This window comes from Siniperca chuatsi, linkage group LG8, assembly GCF_020085105.1.
Source record: "Siniperca chuatsi isolate FFG_IHB_CAS linkage group LG8, ASM2008510v1, whole genome shotgun sequence".
In the NCBI taxonomy this organism is placed as follows: domain Eukaryota; kingdom Metazoa; phylum Chordata; class Actinopteri; order Centrarchiformes; family Sinipercidae; genus Siniperca; species Siniperca chuatsi.
Genome location: NC_058049.1, coordinates 11,720,956 through 11,744,934, shown reverse-complemented (window position 1 = coordinate 11,744,934; position 23,979 = coordinate 11,720,956). Strand labels below are relative to the sequence as shown.

At 40.3% G+C, this 23,979-nt stretch overlaps 1 protein-coding gene across 9 annotated transcripts in view; it reads left to right on the top strand.

The window, feature by feature from the left end:
- The window catches only part of bcorl1 (BCL6 corepressor-like 1), a 34,473-nt gene extending 17,804 nt beyond the window's left edge, over positions 1–16,669 (top strand). For 6 of the 9 annotated variants that reach the window (XM_044205078.1, XM_044205085.1, XM_044205083.1 and 3 more), the window contains 10 exons: positions 35–2,626; positions 2,917–3,049; positions 3,356–3,826; positions 5,756–5,943; positions 6,213–6,479; positions 6,595–6,761; positions 7,470–7,615; positions 9,059–9,136; positions 10,551–10,722; positions 14,811–16,669. In XM_044205078.1, the coding sequence (XP_044061013.1) occupies positions 35–2,626; positions 2,917–3,049; positions 3,356–3,826; positions 5,756–5,943; positions 6,213–6,479; positions 6,595–6,761; positions 7,470–7,615; positions 9,059–9,136; positions 10,551–10,722; positions 14,811–15,168 (4,572 nt within the window). In that variant the 3' untranslated portion in view covers positions 15,169–16,669. The remainder of the gene's footprint in view (positions 1–34; positions 2,627–2,916; positions 3,050–3,355; positions 3,827–5,755; positions 5,944–6,212; positions 6,480–6,594; positions 6,762–7,469; positions 7,616–9,058; positions 9,137–10,550; positions 10,723–14,810) is intronic. The other 3 variants (XM_044205082.1, XM_044205080.1, XM_044205081.1) reach the window with 3 other exon arrangements.
- The last annotated feature ends 7,310 nt before the right edge of the window (positions 16,670–23,979 follow it).

Below are 23,979 nucleotides of genomic sequence, written 5' to 3'. Positions count from 1 at the left end.
ACCACTGGCCTCATGAACTTTTCTTATTACTCAGGTGGATCCTACACTAATGAATGTAGGGGATGGAGGCACGGTGAGCAGTGAGATCAGTGCTCCAAATAAAGCGTCTGCTAGTATGGTGGGAAATCCCCCCCAGACGCTACCCCCTGAGTTTAGAGGAGATGTTACCCTCAGTCAGCAAAACAGGAACACTCCAACAACAGACTGTAAGACAGCAAAAACCTGCCTGGACACTAGCAATTACAACCACAGCCCTGAGCTTTCTCCACCTCAACAGCCCAACAATGCAGCAATGTCCAGCTCAGCTCTCACCAGTTCAGAGAAGAGAGCAGACAAAAGGGCAGAGGCCCCTAAACTCAAGGCTGATGGTGCTGGAGTCTTCCCTACTCCTCAGCGGTCAAGCAGCTTAAAAGTCAGCCGGGAGGACTCACTCAACGCCTGTCACAGCAATGTGACATCCAGTAAGAAATCACACCTGCAAACACAATCTGTGCAAAGTGCTCCACCTGGGTTTCAGTGCTCCACCATGTTCAAACCAGTCCAGCCCGTTGCCTTCCTTCCTTCCACTAATTTTTCCTCTCCCCTTTGTAAAATCACTCTTCCACCAGCATTGGGTCAGATTGCAGCATTGAGAGAAGCCACAGCCAGTCAGTTTCAGAAAGAAATTCAGCCTCAAAGCTCAGGTGTCGGGGGGACACCTCTCATGCGGACCTATCCCTATCCGTTCTCTGTGGGCCGGACTCCAGCTGCAGAGAAAAAAGCAGGCACATCAACCTCAAAACTTAAATCTAACCATTCATCGAGTAAGAACGTCAAATCTGTAGGAGAGCATAAATCTTTAGCTTCAGTGGTAGCCTCACCAGCTATTGCACTACCATTGCAGCACCCGTCATTAACTTCTGCAGCACCCACCTGCTACACGTTGTCTCCCACTGCTGCCATTTGCTGTGGCTCTGCACTGGCCAGCATAACCTCTCAGAGCAGACTGCTGAACCATGTGGAGAAAGGCAACAGCATAGAAAAGACAACCAGGGGCTCTCTTAAAACGACACCTCCCTCTGCTTCAGAGGACCATACAGCTTGCTCAGTTGAACCAAGAGATGTACCTCTTGATTTGTCTGCTAAATCAAAACGTCCAAAATGCATAAATGACCCTCCAGTTCCAATGATTGGGCCTCATAATAATGAGTCGAATCAGAGAGATTTTCTGAACTCAAAGAGGACTCCTTCTACAACTTATAGCTCAACTGTGCAATACCCTATCTTACCCAACACCCACAGAAATGGATCTCATCAAAAGCAAATAAATAGGCCTCAGAATCACCAGGTGTCAGAACCCAAATCAACCTGGGGTAAGGTATCTTCACAAGACTCCATAAAAAACATCCCTGGAACTTATGTAGGTGTAGCTAGCCCCATACTGGCTTCTACTCTACGGGGCAAAGATGGAAAAGGGACTTTTGCAGATGAATTTCAGAGTTTTGCAAAGCAGGAGTTTATATCTATAATTGACCAAGGAGAACATCTGTCCACAGGAGGAAAGAAGCCATCCTGTCTGATGAAGGGCAGCCAACATGCTCACAGTGTCAAGCATGTTAAAACCACCAGCACAACTATAACAAAGAGCTGTCCCTCTAAAGGAGCCCTAACAACTGCCCTGTCAAGCCCTGCCAGTGCTCAGATTCATCAGAAATCTGGACCTGGCAAAACAGCGGTGCCATACTCTGCCAACGTAGTCAATTCAGCTTGGCAACAGCCGTCTCAAGCCTCGTCAGTTCAGAGGAAAATCACACAAGGATCTCCAAAGACCAAGGGCCCCACAGTTACAGAAGGATCCAAGTTTCAGAGTGCCCATCACAGCCCGTCCAAACCTGAGGATGATAAGTGGGAGAGAGTTAAGTCACCCCTGTCTAACCTTGCGTCCATTGTAAAGCAGCAAGCTTTCGAAACAGCACTGACAAGCGAGGGTAATACTCAAGCCTCACCTGTTGCATCAAGAAAAGCTGATGTTCTGAATCCACTCACTGGGAGTCAAGACACTCAATCTAAACATACTTCTTTTGAATACCCACCATACTGGTCTGTGGAAAAATGGGCTGGTGTGCTATCTCAAGGGGATTCAACTCAAGCAATGAAAAGACATGAGAAGGCGAATGCCACTGAGCCTTTGGAGAATAATACTGAATTAAACACCAGTCAGGGAGAACACATGGGACTACAAGCGAAGCAAGGCTCCTCAAAGCCTACTGGCCAGTCTCATCTCTTTAGGAGCAATGCATCAACAAATGGGAACAGGATGGAGAGCAAACTAGCCCAGGTGTTAGAGGGGGAGATATTGAAGGAAGAAAGTGGGGCGTCAGACAGTTGTCCCGGTGAAAAATTGGAGGGCATGGTTGCGTCTATTCTTGCAGGCCAGTGTGCGGGGGGAGGCGACAAGTTTGAGAAGAAAACAAATGGAACCAAAGAGGAGTCGCCAACCAAAGTAAAAGCTGCTGCCATCAAACAAAAGAAAACCAGCCCTAAGAAGCTAGCAAAGGAGAAGTCACCAGGCCCATCAAAGAAGGCTACAGGGAAGAAAAAGCAAGACACAGAAAACACTCCAACCAAAGTGTCTTGCCAAAAGAAGGTAAATTATCTGTGTGTATGGTTATAAGAAATTTTAATGTTTAAAATATCTTTGTTCATTTCTTATTATCTCCATTTTCTTAGCGAAATATTTAAGGTAGCAATCATGTTTTAAGATTTTAACCATTAAATTGGCCATACAGAGCTCCCTTTCATAATATTAATCTATGACTGGTAATTTAACTTCCAAGGGCTTATTGTGAGTCTGTAACATGCTCTCCATCACCATGAAAGCTTTGTGATCAATAGCATCCAATACAGCGTGCTCACACAGTCCCCTGTGTATTTCAGCAGAAGAAACAATGTGCACCTGTGCTGGAGCAGAGTCTACCAGCGGGAAAACCTTCTCCACAGAGTAAAGAGACGATTCCAAGGGACAAGATCAGTCCCAACAAGGTTGAGCAACCAACCCGCAACAAACCAGGTATAGTCTTTGTTTCTTATTATCCTGTGACATTTACTCAAAGCATGGACAAATTTCTGATGTCTATCACAAATTTAATGATGCTTTCAGTTGTGTCAGACATGTAGCCTTTTATCGAGCTTATAGTTAGATTACTCTGCCATAAGACAAATAGCCTGCAGTCAGCCTCTGTAGTATGGTAGTTTGCATGTTAAGTAGACAAGAAAATGTCACACATATTGTCTGGATGGCATTTTTTGATGCCTCAGTCATACTTCTATGCATAAAAGCTGGTGTGAGTATAACAATCAAATGTGATTTTATCAGTTACAGATAGCGGCACCAGTCATCAGAGTGTAGAGACTCCAGTGTCTCTCAGTAGCTCTGCTATATCCAGTAAGGAGACCGATACTAGAGAGAGCTCTTTCCCAAGACTGAGGAGAGGACGACGGCGAGCTGATGAGGCTCGACTCGACCTCTGGGGCTTTGCGACACCTTCCCCTCCACCCCCACCAATGCCTCCTCCCCCAGCTTCCCTGCCACCCTCTCTGACTCCCACCCAACCCGCCCGCCGTCCGAGAGGGAGGCCTCGCTCAAACCCCCTGCCAGAGCGAGTGTTTCAGGGCAAGGGCAAGACAGCCAGTGCAGAGGGTAACACGCCTGCTCATAAGAAACGCCGGCGATGTCGTAACAAAAAGTATCAGACTGGGGAATACATCACTGAGAAAGACAAGCTGGAAGATGGAGAGCACCTCGAAGACTCTAACTCTCTGAGACAGGACAGTGGAATTCCAGCAGGTACGCAGTTTCTCTCCAGAGATCAGTAAAGTTTTCAATTAACTGTTTCGAGCCAAGGATTTAATCAAAAGTGCAGCTTTTAGTTACAGATATGATAAAACAATTCATAAAGTTATAGTATGAATCTTTAAAATGTGAGTGTAGCAGCTTCTTACTATTTTTATACAATCCAGGGCTGAAATGAAAAGATTGAGTAGCTGATTGACAGAAAATTAATCGATTAGTTCATTTACAGAAATTAATTCTTTTCTCTTTATATTTTATATTAATATTATTGTAAACTGAATATCTTTGGGTTTTGTACTGTTGTTCAGACAAAATAAGTTATTTGAAGATGTGAACTTGGACCCCTGGAAATGGTGATGGGCATTTAAAAACATTTCTGACATTTTATAGACCAAACCATTTATCAATTATTTATGAAAATAAGTAGCAGATTAAATGATAATGAACATTATTGTTAGTTGCAGCTTTTAATAATCAAATAATTGTTTTAGTCCTTTAACCACACCAAACATTAGTTGGGAAGAGCCTGAAAAATAAGCCTGAATTGTTTTGTTTTAATACCTTTTATACATTAATCCTTTTTTGGCTGCTGACCAGACTAAGTGACAAAACATTTGGTTATGCTGGCTTGTGATGGGCATTTGTCATTATTTCTGACGTTTCATAGACTAAGTGACATTATTAAAACAATATCTGATGAATAAATCTGGACTGACAATAGTTGCAGCCCTGTTCTAGTTTGTGGAATAATTGTGCAGCCGCTAGACAAAGATTTCTGAACATTCGTCTATAGTTTCTCTTTAGAAATATCTTTCCAGAACACAAGCAGCATAATTTCATGATTTAATCAACTTAGTCCACCTGATGTGTGATTTTAGTGACTTTTAACACACTGGAAATAACAAAATGACCAATTTAACTGTTTTTTGTACATTTGTTTTTCAAGCATTATTACTCTCTTACAATGCATAACAAATATGCCTCACTGACAAAGTTAGAAATCTTGGATGCTTCAAATTTTACAAGTTTATAGTTACTGGGCTTTTAGGAATGGGTGAATATAAGATAAAATACATGTGTAAACACTAAATTCTTTACATTTTTACCCTAGATATTTTACCTAAATGTCTTGTTTTTATTAGCTTCTGACCAGCATCAAAAATGGGGAAATTAGGTATCTGTGAACCCTGAGTGTGTTCATAAAAAATATCTGTTTAGGAATTAAGGATAAATGATTCAGAACTGACCATAAGAAAGCTAGCTGGGGGCTAGTTGAAACATAATTAACATTAAATAGACATGGACATTTTATGAGAATGTACATCTTCATAAAAGGTACATTGGAAAAGCATTTATAGAACACCATGAGACAGATCAGAATTACAGTATATACAGTATATGATAACTGACAAATACAAAATATTGACATAAATCTGACAATCACTAAAGATTATGAAGACAGTATATATATGCAGTTTGGCGCTTATATTCCTGAGGTGCCAACTGTGTCAGCAAGTCCACATAAGGTACCTGTTGATGTGGATAAGACACATATCATAAGGTGTGTATGTGTAGAATTTACAGAAATATGGCAAACCTGAGCACAAAAAGCAGAGCAGAGTAGCTCATAGACAGCAATTACAGCAGTTACCCTGTTTCAGCAGATAAGATAGCAAAGCCAAGGGCCATTGGTTCAGGAAGTACGATGCTGTCTGATGTCAGCACATAAGAGCACCTAAAATATTCCATGCTCCATGTTCGGCTCGGCAGATGAGCAAGAGCATGAAGCCACTCCATAGTGGCCTCAGCACATCATAGATAATGTGGATGATGTTGAAATGTTAAGATTGTTTGTGGATTTTTCACTTTGTTCATCTGTTTGGTACCACTCAGCATAACCTCCAATCCAATTTGTTATTACAGATCCACAGGTGGATCAGTGTCCGAGTCCCACCGCCTCTAGTCCAGATCCTCCTCCACGGAGACCCTCGTTCACTCGCTCTGGGTCAGTCCGCTACCAGGAGAGCGAGGTATCCCCAGAGTGCAATGACAAGCCTTCAGGGAAGAGAAAGTTCAAAAGCAAGCACTTATGTGACAATGATGAGCCTAAGGTAAGTCGCTTGTGAGATGCTGCTTTTAGCCTTGCAGTACATTTCAAACCATACAGGATTGATAGGAATAAGGTACAATGTGCCATGAATACATTAGCTTACAGTGCCCCCCTGTGGCTAGATAAATGCTATGTTTGTCACATTTATGATGGCAGCTGATTTTATACTGTACAGGTCCTTGATAAGTGGAACCTATTCCCTTAACTTGGCAGTGCATTACAAGAGCTTCCGTTTCACACAGTGCTTTAATCAATAAATCTGTATTTTAGATTAAGACCAAACGCAGCTGCTTGGGCAAGCGTGGTGCCTCACATGCCCTGGATGATGATGGTTCCGATGTAAAAAGAACAGACAGCCCCCCACCCACTCCAAAAAGTTTGCCATCATCTCCATCCAATAAGAAAGGCTCATCGGGAAGAAGCAGCGGTTCGGAGTCTCCACACAAAAGGCCCATTCCTCCAGAGGTTCGTCGGCTGATTGTCAATAAAAATGCCGGGGAGACCTTGCTGCAACGTGCTGCGCGCTTGGGCTATCAGGTAAAATCCACCTGTTTACTTGTGTAGTGTTGCTAACATGAACTCCAGTAAACAGTATACCGCTTTGAGCCATGTTATTGTGACACAGTCTATCTGCCCTACCTCTGCTCTGCAGGATGTAGTTCAGTACTGTCTTGAGAAGGACATCAGGGAGGTCAATCGGCGTGATAATGCCGGTTACACAGCTCTCCATGAGGCGTCCTCTCGAGGCTGGACTCAGATTGTCCAGATGCTGCTGAAACATGGCGCTGATGTCAACTGTAGCGCCCAGGATGGAACACGGTGAGGCTTCGTGGTGCAGGATTTAGAGTTTGTGGTTCTAGTTCGTTGAATTTATTAGAATTTTTTCTCACGTAAGTACTATCATGGGCATAGTAACTTTTGTGACATATTTGAGCATGGAGGTTATGTCTTGACCTTCACAAACAGCATGTGTAACAAAATAATATCATCTTGAAGGTCTACTTGCTTGCTAAGATGTCAAGTGGTTGTATATGGTCTTATTCATATAGTGGATGTATATATTGCATTTGTTATAAATGGTTTTTAATGGAGTAATGCATATTTTGTGGTTATCTAAATAGCCTGATCATCGTGTCATTGTGTATTGTTTATGTATTATTCACTCTCCTGGAAATATACACCATCAACAGGTGTTGAGAGCAGTAATGAACATAGTTACATACTGACAGGTTGTATCTTACGATTTAATGAAGATTATATTCTGGTTGCACATCTTGCTGAGATTTTTTTTTAAAGTGGTAATACGTCCTGTTGCCTGTTTGACCTTATTTACTTTTCTAGTTGAAGGTGTTACACAAATTTTAATTAATCACGGGAAAGTATTATTTGAAAGTTACTCCGCTTTTGTTTTACTGTACATTCCACACATCTGACACTCCATATGCAATATGTTATAAACATATTCAGGTCTGGTGTAAAGTTGTACAATCTCTGAAAGGCATTTTGTTTTGTTTGTTCTTCCTTTAGGCCCCTTCATGATGCAGTAGCGAGTGATAACCTTCCAATAGTCTGGTTGCTTCTGAACCACGGCGCAGACCCGACTTTGGCCACCTACTCTGGACATACACCAGTCAAACTGGCTCATAGCCTGAGCATGAAGACCTTCCTCACAGGTAGTTCATACTATTTATCAGCCTCCTTTTCCATCAGTAGAACTAATTTTAGATAGACACATTTCCAAATTGTTAGAGTGCTTTTTCACTCTAGGCTAAATTCATTTCTCACATCTTCAACAAACACTTCAGACACAATAAACAACATAACACAAAGGCTATAATAAGCTAATTGAAATGAGACATGAAAATAAATAATAAAACTTGTATTTGCCAACTTTACAGAAGCAATGTGTCAACACATTGATAGGCTCTGAGCCCACTCCCACTACATCACATTTGGCACAGTGAGCCATTAACAATACAGGTTGCATGCAGCATATATGAGAAATACACTGCAGAAGCTTATATCCACACAGGGCTGGACATTAACAGTTCAAGCCACTTGCTTTCAGACGTGTGACTCAGATTGTTTTGTTGTCTTATAGGTGTATTTGGTTGTCCAAAATTGAAAATGTTTTTAAACAGAACAACAGTTTTAGCTGCTGGACTTGAGTTGAGTTTTCACGCAGTTGGGACACCTTCGAGTGGTTTTCTATACGACAAGAGCAGCACGGTAAAAGGTGAAACTCACCTTGATGACGTGTTTGGAGGTTTGAGTTCACACAAACTGATGCAAGCACTTGTCACCTGTAGCTCTTCATCTAACCAGTTCCCCGTGACGTCTTGTTCTTTTACAATCTCTCCCTTACAGTGTTATCCCCTTTTTAAAAATGATTTGCTGAATTTCTATTTGCAAAAAGTTGCATTGAGCAGATGAGTCACCCATGATGCTCATATTATGAAATAAAATTCAGTAAGACTTAAGTCTTTTTGCTGTGAGATCACTGTTGTGCAAAAACAGGCCATGCCAGTTTAAATAAAGCTTTCATTGAAGAAAAACATGCATTTTGTGTTGTAAAAGCTTCTTATTGATCATTAAAAAGGCCAATGATTAAGGAATATGCTTTAAATTTGCTTCCCTATGGTCAATCTCTTTCCATAACCCAGCCAGGCAAAGTGATTAATTACACATCTGACTTCCAGGGAAACTTTTGACATGCATGGCTCCATTTTTCTTGTCATAGTGGACCAGAGGAAAATCCCCAAGCCAGCTTTTTTTAAATAAACCCTCTCTTTAGATTTGTAGTTTGTTTTCATGTCACACATCAGTCAGCAGCTTCACTTCTATTGGTGTTTCACTATCAACTTGGCTGCAGTATCAGTGTTTACTGGAGTGTATTAGTCTCACACATTGCATCTCAGGTAAATAGAGAAATGGAGGCTCAGTAGCTAATACAACTACAGACATGCCCAGTTTTCTTTGTGCACTGGAAGGCCACAGACAGCCGCAAAGACAAACTGCAACTTTTGTTAATTTGCTGATACTTAGAACTTTTGTATTGTGTATTATTTTGTTCAGGCAACTGCAAAATATAATACAACACACTGTTTTTTTCACAGAATATTTCACAGACCTGGAAGGCCGCAAAGAACAGGATCTCAGTTTACCCTGGGATTTCTACAGTAGCGCCCTGTTTGGTAAGAAAGCCTTGGAATGATAGCTGGATCTGTCTTTCTGTCCGTCAATCCATTGATCTATTTTAGTTTGTAAATGTGGTTGAGAAAAAGTGGTTGGAAGCTCATTCCTCCGCTGACCGTGAGGAAGACGAGTTGAGGCTTGTTGGAACAATGACCAGGTTGCTGCAGGGAAATTATTGTAGTTTGTAGGCTGGGCTCGGGCTCGGCCGTTGGGACGTGGAGGGTTGTTCGCCTTGTGTACCAGCATCAGGGTTGTGTTGTAAACAGCCACAGGGAGACAGTTATCCAGTAGAGGGAGAACAGGATAGTTGCATGGAATAACTGAGGGAGACTAAAGAGAAAGTGGACTGCAGCTTTCTGGATAAACTGCAGAGACTGTAGAGAAAAAAATGCCTATTAGTTATTGTTTTAAAAAATTTTTTTTGAAATAATTAAAATAAATAAAATGTCATTTTTCAGTGATAATGAAGAAAAGAAGACCAAGTTTCCACCAAAGCATATTCAATTATGTCTATTATTTTAATTTATTCCATCAGTTTATCACCTATGTTTTTTCCATCTAGCTGCGTATATCTTATACTTGTCATTGGTTTGTGCAGTTTATGTTTCCACTGTAGAATGATGTTCTACAACAGGTTTAAATAATTTAACTTGTAAATTATTCTGCATTTTTGTGTTGAAAATATACATTTTCCAAGGAGGAGGATCATGCTCACCACCATTGAGTTTACACATTTTAAGTCACCCATAGTACGGTGTGCATTTGGTGATCCTCCCTAACAACTTTTTTTAATTAATATATTAATGGCCCTGGTGCCAATCTTTATTGTTAATGTCGCCTATATGTCTATAAAAAATTTATGATTTAATAGTAATATAATCTCTCTCCTTTTGTTATTTCTCTTGATGCCTCAGAGTGATTGCAGATATTGAGGATAATTTATCTGGCTTTAGAAGCCATTGTTACCATTCATTATTGTACAGTTTGAGACACAGACTTAAACCTTGCCCAAGCAAGATAATCCCATCACAGAAAACATGAAGCTTTAATTTGTCAACGTATCTGTTTCATATTGTCCAAGTTTTTCATATCAGTAAATACATTGAATTACACTCGTCTTACTGTCACCTTATACTTAATTGAGAAAAAAAAAACAGTCCACCAGTAAATAATAATCCCTCAAAATATGTGGCTTGCAAACATTATTTTCATATCCATGTGTCTCTGTGTTGGGTGCAGTTAACTTCAAGCTGCGTCTGACATCATTAAGTTTGTATTCCTTTAACAGGTCACAGCGTCACCTGCATCATTCATATACGTATTATGGTTGGTGTGAATAGACTGTCCACTAGAGGGCATCCAAACCCTGTTTATCAAAGCAGCTCAGTTTGTCTGCTCCTCTTTTCCTCACAGAGACTGACCAGGATCCGTGCTGGCACTTTCTGCTGTCTGAGCAGAATCAGGAGCTGGAGGAGGATCCATCGGGGAAGACTGAGCCGGACTCGGACAAAGATTGCCTTCTGTTTGAGTTCTCCTCCGAGCCTCTCCTGCCCTGTTATCATGTTCAGGTGTCATTAACCCAGGGGTGAGTTCTCAAAGATGAATATTGTTTGATACCTCTGCCAAGGCTGCACAATTCTCCTTAATTTTTGGTTTACTTTCAAACAAGGATGAATTGTGCAAAATTGTGAGTCACATGCTTGACTACTGAGTTATGGCTGTTTGAATTAATTAATTGATTTTGTACTAAATTTAGCATGTGTCATCTGAATTTGCATGGAGTTGCGATGATGATGGTAGATACTGATAGCTGTGACTCATGGGTATACTTCAATAGTTTCAGCTTCGACTTGTATTCTCTCTGCCTCCAGTATTTCACAGAAGTACACAGTGGAAGTATAACTGTTGATATTTGCACAATGTCCCCTAATGATCGACCAACATCTTCCCCGTTGCAGTTTGTTAGTACACGTGCTACTTGTGTACATTGTAAAAGTTACAGAACAAGTGTGAACATTAGTTCTGTTTTTTACTTCTAGAAATGGAAATAGACTGGCACTGTTTCAGTGATTAGGTTGGTAGGTACTTACATTAGGTACAGAGCTAGATAAATAGTTGTCTGTAAAGAAGTTCAGCAGTGTTTAGCATTATTTTTACAAACACAACAGTAATAAGTAAATTAAGGATGTATGATACACTGAAGATCAAGATGTTGCGACAGCAAATGAAGCATAATATTTTGGCTGTTTTAATTTTAATATAGTGTAGTTTTACTCAGGAAAGGCTCCGCTGATATATATGATACACATATAGAAAAATGTTTATGGTGTGTTGCAGCTCCTGCGTGTAACTTCGAATATACGCACCTGATGTGAACCAGATTTGTACTCCAGTGATTTAGTCTGGTACTTTCATAAAGTTGGAGGACTTGTGAGTGCAGATGCCGCGATATCATGACGTTTAGTCCCCAGTGTGGGTCAAGCTCCAAAAATGCTGGATTCTACAATTCCCATAATGTAACTCCATAGCGTCTTCGTTAGACTCTGAAAGATGTGATTGGTTACCAGGCAGGTAAGTCAAGGCCCCCCGTTTGTATAGAAGGGTTTTTGTTATACATTTTTAGTCTCCACATCCAAGCTGAGTAAACCCTGATTACATCACTGAGTTATTTTCTCAGACATCAGAAAACTCCCTTCAGTTTTCACAGGCTGAGTACAGTTGTGCTACTTGTTTCTAGGACACTGATCTCCATTTACAAAATCTGTAGAGTGCCCTTTTTAGAGGACCTTACTGATTGTTTTTAACATGATTAGCCATTGTGTAACCATTGGTTATTAATTTGTGAAAACATGCAATATGTTTATAGATTGTTATACTTCCTTGAAAGGCAGCCAATATGATTAGGGATGTCCCAGTCCGATCCGATCCTTATATTAAACTAAATGTTGACTAAATATGTGTCTGACACATTGAAATAACAGATGTAGTCTTCTAAATTCGGCCCGCCTTATTTTTCCTGAGCTACTTGATCAAATACTGAAGGTCCTGATTCAAAACTATAAAGTTGTTAGAGCATAAATTATTGATATGATATGGATCAAAGTTTAATGGGGAGAATGTGACTCCTGAAATTTAAGCGGTCAGCTTAAGAGAAGACGTGTCATTCTGTTGGAGTTGTTGAACTACAGAAACACTCACGGTTGTACAGTGGTGTTGCAGAGTGATGTTTCCTTTACTCATAAACAATCTTTGACAGAGTACAGACACTGGCTTGCAGAGAGGAACAGCCAAGTTTTATTTTGGTCTGCAATCAAGTTATTCGCTGAATTAATGTTAATTAGCTACAGCTGATATGACCCACCGCCGGCGACGTTTGTCATTTTAACTGGTGAAAGCAACGGTCAGCGATGGCTAAAAGTGAGAAGCTGAATTTTTTGTCTAGTGCTGCTCTTTGCTACTAAGAGAGGAAAGATAACAGATTTGTTACCGTTACCACAACACTATCAGAATCAGCTTTATTGCCAAGTAAATTTATCCATACAAGGAATTTGCTTCGGTATTTTGGTGCAAAACAATAAATATAGTAGAAATATAAAGAAAGATAAAGCAAGTACTGCAGGTCAGGAATCATACTTATAAATTATAAAATTGACTAAGATATTAAAGAATATTAAAAAATATTATAAGAACATAATAAAGCATATGTACAAAATGAAATATTTAAATGACAAAATATTTACATGGGAATGTGCAAATGTTTACAGTATGAGTATTCTGTACCATAAGTGGGGTTTTGGAGGGTATGAGAGTCAGTGTCAGTGGGGGTCTTGTGGGGGTCATCAGCCTTGTTGATGAAGCCGGCAGCAGATGGAAAGAAACTGTTTTTGTGGCGTGAGGTTTTGGTCCTGATGGACCGCAGCCTCCTGCCGGAGGGGAGTGTCTGAAACTGTTTGTGGTGGGTGGGAGGAGTCAGCCACAACCTTTCCTGCTCGCCTCAGGGTCCGGGAGGCGTGCAGGTCCTGGAAGGAAGGTAGATTGCAGCCAATCACCTTCTCGGCGGAGCAAATGATACACTGTAGTCTGCTTTGTCCTTGGCAGTGGCAGCAGCGTACCAGATGGTGATGGAGGAGGTGAGGATGGATTCAGTGATGGCTGTGTAGAAGTGCACCATCATGTCTCTGGCAGGTTGAATTTCTTCAGCTGCGACAGGAAGTACATCCTCTGCTGAGCTTTCTTGGTGAGGGAGCTGATGTCCCACTTGAGGTCCTGGGTGATTATGGTGCCCAGGAAGCAGAAGGACTCCACAGTGTTGACAGGGGGAGTCACACAGGGTGATGGGGGCAGGTGGGGCTGGGTTCTTCCTGTAATCCACAACCATCTCCACTGTCTTTTAGAGCGTTGAGCTCCAGGTTGTTCTGGCTGCACCAGGTCACCAGGTGGTCAATCGTCCACCTGTAGGCGGACTCATCCCTGCCAGAGATGAGCCCAATGAGGGTGGTGTCATCCGCAAACTTCAGGAGCTTGACGGACTGGTGACTGGAGGTGCAGCTGTTGGTGTACAGGGAGAAAAGCAGAGGGGAAAGAACACAGCCATGGGGGGAACCGGTGCTGATGGTCTGGGAGTCACTGCCTCCTGGCAGTGGCAGCCTCCTGGCAATCTGTGATCTACCTGCAGGTGGAGTCAGGCACACTCAGCTGGGAGAGCTTGTCCTGCAGCAGAGCCGGGATGATAGTGTTAAAACAAGACAAAACATAGAGGCAGCGCCATTTTATGAGACTTTCTCCACAAGCAGGCCGATGTGGACAAAACAAAGTTCAGTAAAGAAAGGATCATTTTAAAAATTCTCCTTGTTGGTGAATTCAAGTGCTTGTGGGAAACTCAAGAATAAAGTGTCACCTACCAAACAGTAATGTTTTTAAAGCAAGAAACTCTAAAAGCGACCACCTGTTTGCTCTATGTCCATATTTACTTATTGTTTGTCCTCTTAGTTTAATTTTCTCACATCATAGCTCATGGCTGCCGTGCTTTTTGTGGCAGTTAACTCTCAAACCTGATTTCAGAGTTTGATCTCAGCAGCAAGGAGAGTTTCTTTGAAATGTTTTACCTGTTTAACTGTAAACTGTAAAAAAATTAGCAGACTACGTGCTCACTGTGTTGGATTACCTGTCTGAAGGACGTTTTAAGCGTCTGCTTGTTGTCATAGCATATTAGCATCAACTGAAACCAACAGCTGTCTGGAAGGTTGAAAATCATTATAAAAACTTGGAATATGATCAACAGTCATTTAAAGTTCTTAATGGGCTAAAACGTGTAGAAACCTTTAAATGATTCGGTCCCAAATTGCGGGAGGGGATCATTTGTGTGTAGTTTTAATTAATGTGTCTGTGTGTGTGATGACTGCTTTGTGTTATTGAATTGTTTTGTTGTGATGCCGTCTTTTATTTACACTCACTCGCCAGTTTATTACGTACACCCAGCTAAAACTAATACAACAGCCCTGCAATAAATCCTACGTTCATCAAGGTTATTGCATTATATTAATTGGGGCCATATTTCAATGGGTTCTTTTTTAGGATACGTACTATTTAAAGTATGGAAACCTAAAATGGTTTTTGTTTCTCATTCATTACTCTAACTTATGGCTAATATCAGACATATTTTCACTCTTGCAGCTTTTGCAACTGGTTCCTCCTGACAGACGCCCTGAAGCGTCTGAAGATGTCTGCGCGGATCTTCCGGGCGCGTTACCCACACTTGGAGGTGGTGAGTTTGCCGCGCGCTGAGCTCTGGAGGCAGGTATCGGTCAGCCAGGTGAGCTCCGCTTTGGCTTCACCCTACAGAGGCAAAAATAAGGAGGAGGAAGACAAGGAAGAGGATGAGGAGGGACTTGTGGATCTGGTGCGATGTGTACCAGAGCTCCAGAGACTACTGGGCTCCTCCATTCACATCCTACAAGAGGACGAGGAGGAGGAGGAGGAGGAGGAGGAGGAAGAGACACTGACAAACACAGGGAAGCCTCGCAGCCGATAGCCGATAGCCTCTTTCACCGCACTCCTCCACCGTGCAAACTGTTGTCATTTCCAAGTGTGTCAGCCCAAGTCCTTCCCTGCAAGCAGCAGCTCAAAGGAAACCTCTCCGTCCGTTGTAACGAGGGTCATGGGTTTTAACTCCAGCTACAGTAATGACTTCTGACACTCCACCTATAACCTTTGACCTCAGACAGAAGGTGATTAAGTGATCACAAGGACCTGCACATGGGAGTGGTCGGTGCTGGAAAGCAGCTTTCAGGTTCCTATCTATAGGTATATTTGAATACATAAGAACTATTGAGCAAACCTTTTTGTATTGATTATGTATGTACATGGTAGTGTATATGTATATCTTGCCATCAGGGTTAACACATTTGGTTATATAAATGTATTCTTGTGGCAAAGGACGGATTATGTTTGGGACTTTTTTGTTTGAGTTTGTTTCTTGAGGGAAAGCGATATTTTTCGATGGGAGATAATCCAAGGCTTTTATCTTGGTGAACTCTTGCGTGAAGTTAAGACGTTTAAGTCAGGGAGGCCACTGGCCCAGATGGTTTCTCTGTCACCCTGGGAGACCTGGAGACCTGCAGAGAAGAGACCACGGCACATAATGTTCAAACATAATCACCCGCCCAGAGCCTCATTTCCATTTTCTCCTTGGTTTCATTTTTCACTTTATCATCCTCGAGAGATCATTACTGGACGGACCTAATAGCTTACGATGTTTGTTTTTCCTCCACATTTCACAAAGTAAGCCCGGGTGGCACTGAGCAGTATGAAATAATGTCGCAGTATGAAATAATGTCTTTTTGGACTTTGAGATTGAGAGTTTGTTTACAGAACTGGACAGACAGTAGTGTTCTCCACTCCCCAGGTTGCACTCCCCCTGAACTGATACAGAATCCTGTGGATCTCTCTCAGAGGAAAAGTAGTACCATCTCTGGAGTCCAGAGCCTGCTCCTGTGTCTGAGGAGCTGAGACGCCCCCCCTTAACTGCAGCCACGACTGTCCCCCCCACGTCCTGATATGGTGTTTCCAGATCCCAGAGTGCTTTGTGTTGCAGTGTTTTATTTACACTGTTTGTTGTGCTTAATTTAATAGTCATTAATATATTTGACCTCTTGTGTATCTGACAAGCCTATCTATGAAAAAAAAAAGCTTTGTATGGTTGGTGCTTCATTTTGAAATGTACTTATTAGGATCCCTTTATTCTGAGATTTTCCTCCCTCATTCAAAAACAGTATTTCAAAAAAGCTAAAGTACAGTTTTATTGTACTGGTGCTAAGACAGATTTTGTGTTGACAATCAATGATGTTTTGGTTTGAAGTCACAAACTAATAAAAGATATTTAAGATGAAGAGACTTAAGGTGTAAAGAAAAGTATAGTTTAGTTAAAGAAAATGGGATACAGCAACACTGAGCAGTGTGTGAGATCTTGAAGAGCCTTTTATTTGATTCTTTTATAAGAAATCAACAAGAATAAAGCATGATTGTGAATCATAGTTTTTATCTCTGTTTGTCAATTGGATTATTATAATGAAAGCTGAGCTGTCTGTTCAGGCCAAAACTCTCCCTCATGCGTATTTCAGATTATCCCTGTGGCCTTAGACATTTTACTTTTTATATTTTTTTAAATCACAGATAATTTTCCCCTCAGAGAAACAGTACAAAGACCCATGACACTGATCTGCGCTGCACCTGAAGAAAAACCCTTAACATTTAAACCCAAGCTTTATCTCACAGTAGTGTTGGCAGTTCTCATACAGTGCTACGATGGGTAAATAGTCTGTCTCTGCTGTCAAGCTATATGATAAAGGTGAAAATGCCACAAAAATATTTTTAAAACTATATATAACATAACTAAATTGTAGAATAATTAGCCTTGAGGAAAAAAGTAGAATCCACGCACTGTTCTCTGCTTCCACAGTGTTTTTTATTTACTGTTGCTGTGCAACGTTTCTATCAATCAGATCTTCTTCAGGCACAAACAGCACATTATATATACAGTATACATATATATATGTTTATGTACATATGTATCTATGTGTGTGTTATATATGTGTATGTATATACATATATATATTTCAAAATGATAACGTGCAACAGGTTCAGTCGCCTGTTGTAGATTGACATCATTTTTGGATATGTGTGTGTATATATATATATATATATATATATATGATGTTTGTTAGTGTTGTTTGTGCCTGATGTTGCACAACAACAGTAAATAAATAAAAACATTGTGGGAGTAGAGAACAGTGTGCAGATACTTTTTGCCTTGATATCTCCTGTTTAGTCCGGCACCTGTTGAAGAGTTTTTTGGAAGTGTGTATTTTTTTTCATCATGGTAATTCGCCTTACCAGAAATAAAAAGCAGAATTGGGATGTTTACTAAACAACCTCATTTCAAGGTCCACTTACTCGCTTTTTCTGGAGCTTTCGACCTTCTCACACGGTCTATATCAGTAGATTGACTCTTAGAGATTGTTTTGTTCTTTGTTGATTCCAAGGTCAAGATTGAACTATCAAGATCAACCTCTAAAGTGAGAATATGTAACTTTTGAAGTAACAGAATCTCTTGCAAATGAAAAGTTGAATTCATATGAGCGGACCCTTGCTCACTTCAATACACCCAGTGGTTTCACTGCTACAGACTCACTTGGTCTGCAGTGACCAGTAGTTTATGGTGGCTAAAGTCAGAGTTTTACATAAATGTGTAACTGACATTACTGCATCAGTGCGCTGATTGTATGACCTTTCTCTAGTTGTGCCACTGCTACAGTAGGATTTAGTATTTACAGCTTATGTCAATTTGTGATCACTGTTCACTAGAATTTACATAATCTCACTTTAAGCCAACATGGATGAGACGTGCTAGAGGTGCTCAGAATCATGTAAAGTGTGTACATCTGCATTTCCAAGACAACCAAGCAAATTCAACCAGCTGATAAAGACCATGTGAATCGGTAGAAATCTCCAGAACAAGGGAGCAAAGTATGTGGACCTTGAGTTGATATTGTTGTGTCAACTGCTGTTACCAAGGTCAAGAATCAACTGTAAGGCTCAGGACTGGAAATATGACTAAATGCGTTCTTGTAACTCAGCCATTCAGCGTGGTCTGACTATTTTATCCACTAGAGGGAACCAGTGACAGTGACTCAATCTGCTACCTGTTCTCTCTTGCATCTGATATCAGAGAGCTTAAATACGTACATACAGTTACTAGTGACTTCACTGGCACTTCTCTTTTACTTCACATTATATTATTGTTTTATCTGAAAAAAATACCTTGGAGGCATTAAACTACATAGATAACAGCTTCAAGCCCTTGTGAGAGCAACCGTAATCTGTTTTTGAGGTCCAAAAGAGCATCCAGAAATACAAACCAGAAACTTCTTAGTTATACAAATTCTTGTCACTGTTTCTGTTCAAGACACGTTGGAGCCTCATGCAGTGAAGTAACAGAGCCAAATACCAGGAGGCAGCATCATGTGGGACATGTTACCACGCCTGCAGGGCAGCTGTTCATGGTGGGAAAGTCTGCTCTCAGTAACTAAACACACAAAAAAAACCTGATACCCACATTAAATAAGTTCTCTGAATTTAACATTATTACCCATTACAATAAAAGAAAATAAGTGCATCTGTTTAAGTAATGGTATCTGTAAACAAGAAAGGCACTAAAAGAAACTTACAATTGACGTAAAAGTGCCATTTAATCACACTGATCGGTTTTATTTTATTTTGGAGCTATGAAAAAAACATTGCTGATAAAAGTTACACCTACAATTTTCCATCTTAAAACCTGGATACAATTAAGGAATGCAAATTTAAAAAAAAATGTTTTTAAATCAGCTAAGCATATTTCCTGATTATACCACTAATAAACTGTAATTCAACATTTGCCTGGGAGCTTATGGGCCTCTGTTTGATGTCTCAGTGTTAAATGTGAAACGCTGAGATGTTTCATTGTGACATACCAGTCGTAGCCCATCGCAGGGCCCCATGATACAGATGGTCCTAACCACAGTGTAACCTGTGCAGTCCCCATGAGGTTACTTGAGTTCAGTCACTGCTGTGACTGGGCATTATCTCCCAGCAGTGAAAGCATGTGGCCGCTGCCAGAATTGAGACTGTTTATATCTGAGGAAAGTTTTTCATAGCCATCTTATAACTGTACATGAAGAATGGATTCTAAAATACATAGAAAATGTTTTGGAGTTTGGCATGAAAGATTTAAAGTTCACTGTTTTTGTAGTATTTTTTGGTGGAAAAAATGTATCCAGACAGTTCAAGCTCTTCCAAGTGAAGTGATCATGTTTCTGAGGGTTTTCGGCAGTCTTGGGAAATTGTGACTCTCCTGTAAATCAAGCCTCATTACATCATACATGGAGTTGAGCTCTCAGGGACGCCCTCTTCACCAAGCCTCTGCCATGCCTTGCCGTTCATTGGCCCCCCGTTGTGGGGCAGTAGCATCTGATTGGATGAAAACGAGGGCAAGTCTGCACAAGACCTACTGACAGACTGACATGGAAAGAGGAAGGGAGGCCAGCCTGTTGAGGTTTTGTACTGTCCTTACATGGAAACACAAAGGGACATGAGTGAAAGCAACATTAGCACATATACATCAAATTAAGTGTGTGTGTGTAAGCGAGGGGGATGGGTGGTCTTGGTATTTCACATTACTTAAACTTCCAATATGTTAAAATGAACGCAATTAAACACCAAAAACCTTCCCTTTTAATCAAATCTTTCAATAAAACTAAATCCTGTCTTTTAAATGCAATCCAAGCAACACATGCCAACAAGCCACAAAAGGCTTTTCAGGTTCTGAAAGATTATTTTGTGCCCATCTGTATATTATTTGTTATTAAAATTAGTTCCTCTATACGCCTTTTGCATTGCCTCAGGTTCACTGAGGACATCTGTTGTCTCTGTTAAAGGCACTTGGATTGGGTTATGTAACAGCCCTCTTTGAAAAAAACAGAGAAGGGGGAAGTCCTGCTCACTTGGCTTGCATCTGAAAGCTCAGCCTAGATACTTCCTTTTCTCTCAGTCCCTCATTGAAAACAGCTTGCTGTATTGCTGTCGACTGCTGACCAGAATCTTAAACATGCAAGAATAAATGTTGTACTCCGTCTGAATTGTCCTTTGGACGTTTGGGGAACGTTTTAGTGCGTGAGACAGATCAAACTTGCTTTCATCCCGTGAGACTACACAGGGCTCTTTTGTTATGATCAGCAGGATTTAGATGAATGTGTTCTCTCTCCACAGCCAGAAACTCTGTCTGTTGTGTGTCTGTCTATGGCTCTACATTAAAACATATTGATAAATCATACGAGCTACAGCACCGCTTTGAATTAACACTCTAAGTAGGGTGTTAAATATCCTTTGTACTCGTTAATGTTGAGCTATCTAATAATGTTTAATCCGTTGCTATCTCTGGCTCAATGGTTTCAACCCTACAGCTCTAAATATAACCCAGGGGGAAAATAACACTGTCATGCTTTGCTCTTCACTATGTTGCAAGAGGGTTGACCTTGTCCAGACATCTGAGTTAGCTCCTGTATGCAGCCAACATTTCATCTAGCTGGCAGTTGCCTAAAATACCCAGACATAGTAATGAAATCTGGTCAAAATTAAGACATTTTGCACTTTCTATTTATAGCTACATGAAGGTTAAGCAAACTAGAAAACTGCAGGTTAAAAGATTAAAATGTCTTAAAATGTTAATTATTTGCAAGTGAAATAAGCTTCAGTTTAAGTTGAAGCACTGAAAGGAGCTGAAGTGTCAGTTGAAATGTCAGAGCTGAAAGCATCTGAAATGTCACTCGATGTCTAAGTGAAGTGTAATCACTAAAAGCATGTGAAATTTTAATTTAAGCACTGTAGGAAGTTGAGTTGCCAGTTTGTAGGTAAGCACTGAAACCCACTGAAGAGTAAGAGCTGAAAGTAGTTAAACTGTCAGCTGAAGTGTAAGAGATGAAAGCAGCCAAAATGTCAGTTGACATTTAGGCACTGAAAGCAGTTGAATCGTCTGTTGTGTGAGAGTTAGTGTTTCCTGTGTATGCAGCCAATATTTCAGCCAGCTTGCACATGCCTTTAAAAACTCGCCCAGACATGAAATCTGTTTAAAATTGAGAAACTCTTCACTTTGTATTTCTAGCTACATGAAGGAGAGTAAATTAATTAAACAAATACTCAAAACAAGACAACACACTCTGTTCTTTGTCTCCCATCAAATTTGATGTCATGTCAGTTTCTTACCAGCAAAAAACAAACAAACAAATAAACAAAAACCACTTGACAACCACAAAAGCCTTGCGTTAAAATATAAAACTTGAGCTTAATGCTGCAAACAAACATTCATGTTGGGAACCTGATCACTGTGTTTTCTGTGGATTGTATGGGTTTACAATAGCTCCACTGACAATAGAGGGCTTCATACAAACACTCACACACACAGCCATGCCATTGTCTCGCAAAATAGATTAAATGCAGCAGAAAGCCAGAGATGGACACAGACACTGACCTGCGGAGAACTCGTCTCTTTACCTCACTGTGGTACCAACTGACGGTGTCGCTGAAAGCAGAGGATTTCAGCTGGGAGGGATGACCCTGACTGTCATCACCTACCTCCCTGACAATCAGAGTGCATTTGCTGTATAGACATAAAGCCAGCGGTAGAAAGTAACTAAGTACATTTACTTGCGTATTTCCTTTTTATTCTACTTTAAACTTCTACTTCACTACATTTCAGTGGTAAATATTGTACTTTTTATTTCACTACATTTATCTCACCACTATAGTTACGATACGATTACGTTACGATTTTACAAACAAAACATACAACTTCTAAAATATGATGCGTTATTATATAGTGGTGAAAAGTACAAGTACTGTACTTAAGTACAGTTCTGAGGTACTTGTACTTTGTTTGAGTATTTCCATTTTATGCTACTTTATACTTCTACTCCTCTACATTTCTGGGAAATATTAGACTTTTTACTTCACTACATTTATCTGATAACTTTAGTTACTAGTTACTTTACAGATTCCGATTAATACTACAAAATATAATAACAAATTACAAATAAATTATGAGATAAGATTTTATTGATTCGGGGGGGGGGGAATTCACAAGCTACCCGGCAGTTTATAAAGCAGTTAAAATTAGCTCCAACTTTTACCAGCTGCAACGTTAGTGATTCTTACACAATAATGCATCAATAATTATAATTATGCAATTATATATATATGCAAAAGGTGATATGATACACCGGCAGAATTAGCATACAAGGCATCTTAAAATCCCATGCTGACTCTATATGCCTGTGTACATTGTGTGCATGACAGGAGGTTGTATTGACCTATATAAGTATATAATCAGCACATAAAGGGATAGAGTTAGCAGACAAGGGCAGGCTGAGGGGATGTTGGCTCTCAGAGACACTCTGTGTCAGTCTGTAAGCTGCTCCAGCTGGACTCCACACCCACTCGCCTCTTACATAACCTCATACTTTCCTCCCCTATATGTTCTGTATAAAGCACACACATACTAATCATGGCAGAGTAGCAAGTTCTCTAGAGTTTGCAAGTGTAACACTGTGGGTAGATGGGTTTTCTTCTGTGAAAAAATAAAAGAGGCCTTATTGTGCTCTAAGTGAATTCAGTATTTTCTCCTCCCATTTCAGAGGACTAAGTTTCACCAGCAAGGAAGCCCTTTGTAACCCAAACAACACACAGATTGATTCTTTTCCCAAAAACAGAGAACACAGAGCTATCAGTCCGGCCCAGGTCTTATCATGAAGTCGAGGGGAAAGCAGGGAGTGGGGAGGTGGTTCCTCTGTGTTGTAGGGGTTCAGTGGGAAAGCCACCGCTTAAAAGAGAACATGGTGTTCCCTGTATCACATCTGCGTCTCCATGCTAACAAGACAAAAGAGTTGAGGCTGAAAGACTGGACAGCAGCTTTCATCTGAAACCTTAGACACAGTTGCAATACTTTGTGCCATAATCAAAGGTTAATACAGAGGTCTTGTTCAAATCAGAATCAGAAATAATTTATTGATCCCCTTAGGGGAAACTCTTTTGTTACAGCTGCTCACTATCACGTCAGTGCACACAGAAATAGAAGTACTAAGCAATCAAATATGATACACTATAATACAGGCAAGATAAATTAAGTACCAAATGGATACTTAATAGTCCGAATGTCAAAATAATAATGTAAGAAAAGTAACTGAAAACATTCTGACTGTAGAGAGCCTATGAGTGTTGGTCCGCAGTACCAGTGGTGAAAGAAGTATTCAGATCCTTTACTTAAGTAAAAGTACTAATATCACAATATAATAATACTCCATTAAAAGAAAAGTTCTGCATTCAAAATCCTACTTGAGTAAAAGTATTACATCTTAATTTATAAATGAATTAGTAATTCTAGCTTTCAGATAAATGTAGTGTGGTAAAAAGTACATTATTTCCCTCTGACATATAGAGGATAGTACAAGCAGAGAGTAGCATAAAATGGGAATACTCAAGTAAAGTACGAGTACCTCAAAGTGCAGTTCTTATGTTAATGTACTTAGTTACTTTCCACCACTGTGCAGGACCATCAGATCAACATTATCATTCACCAGTCACCTAATCTAATCTAGGGGTGGGATAAAATCTTCTATACTGATATGGGTAGATTTACACTGTGATATCAACATATATTGTGATATGGAAAAAAATCCGGAAATTCAATTGAGGAACTGATAAATTACCATGTGGGAATGTCTGATTTTGATTAATCATGTGAATTAAATATCAG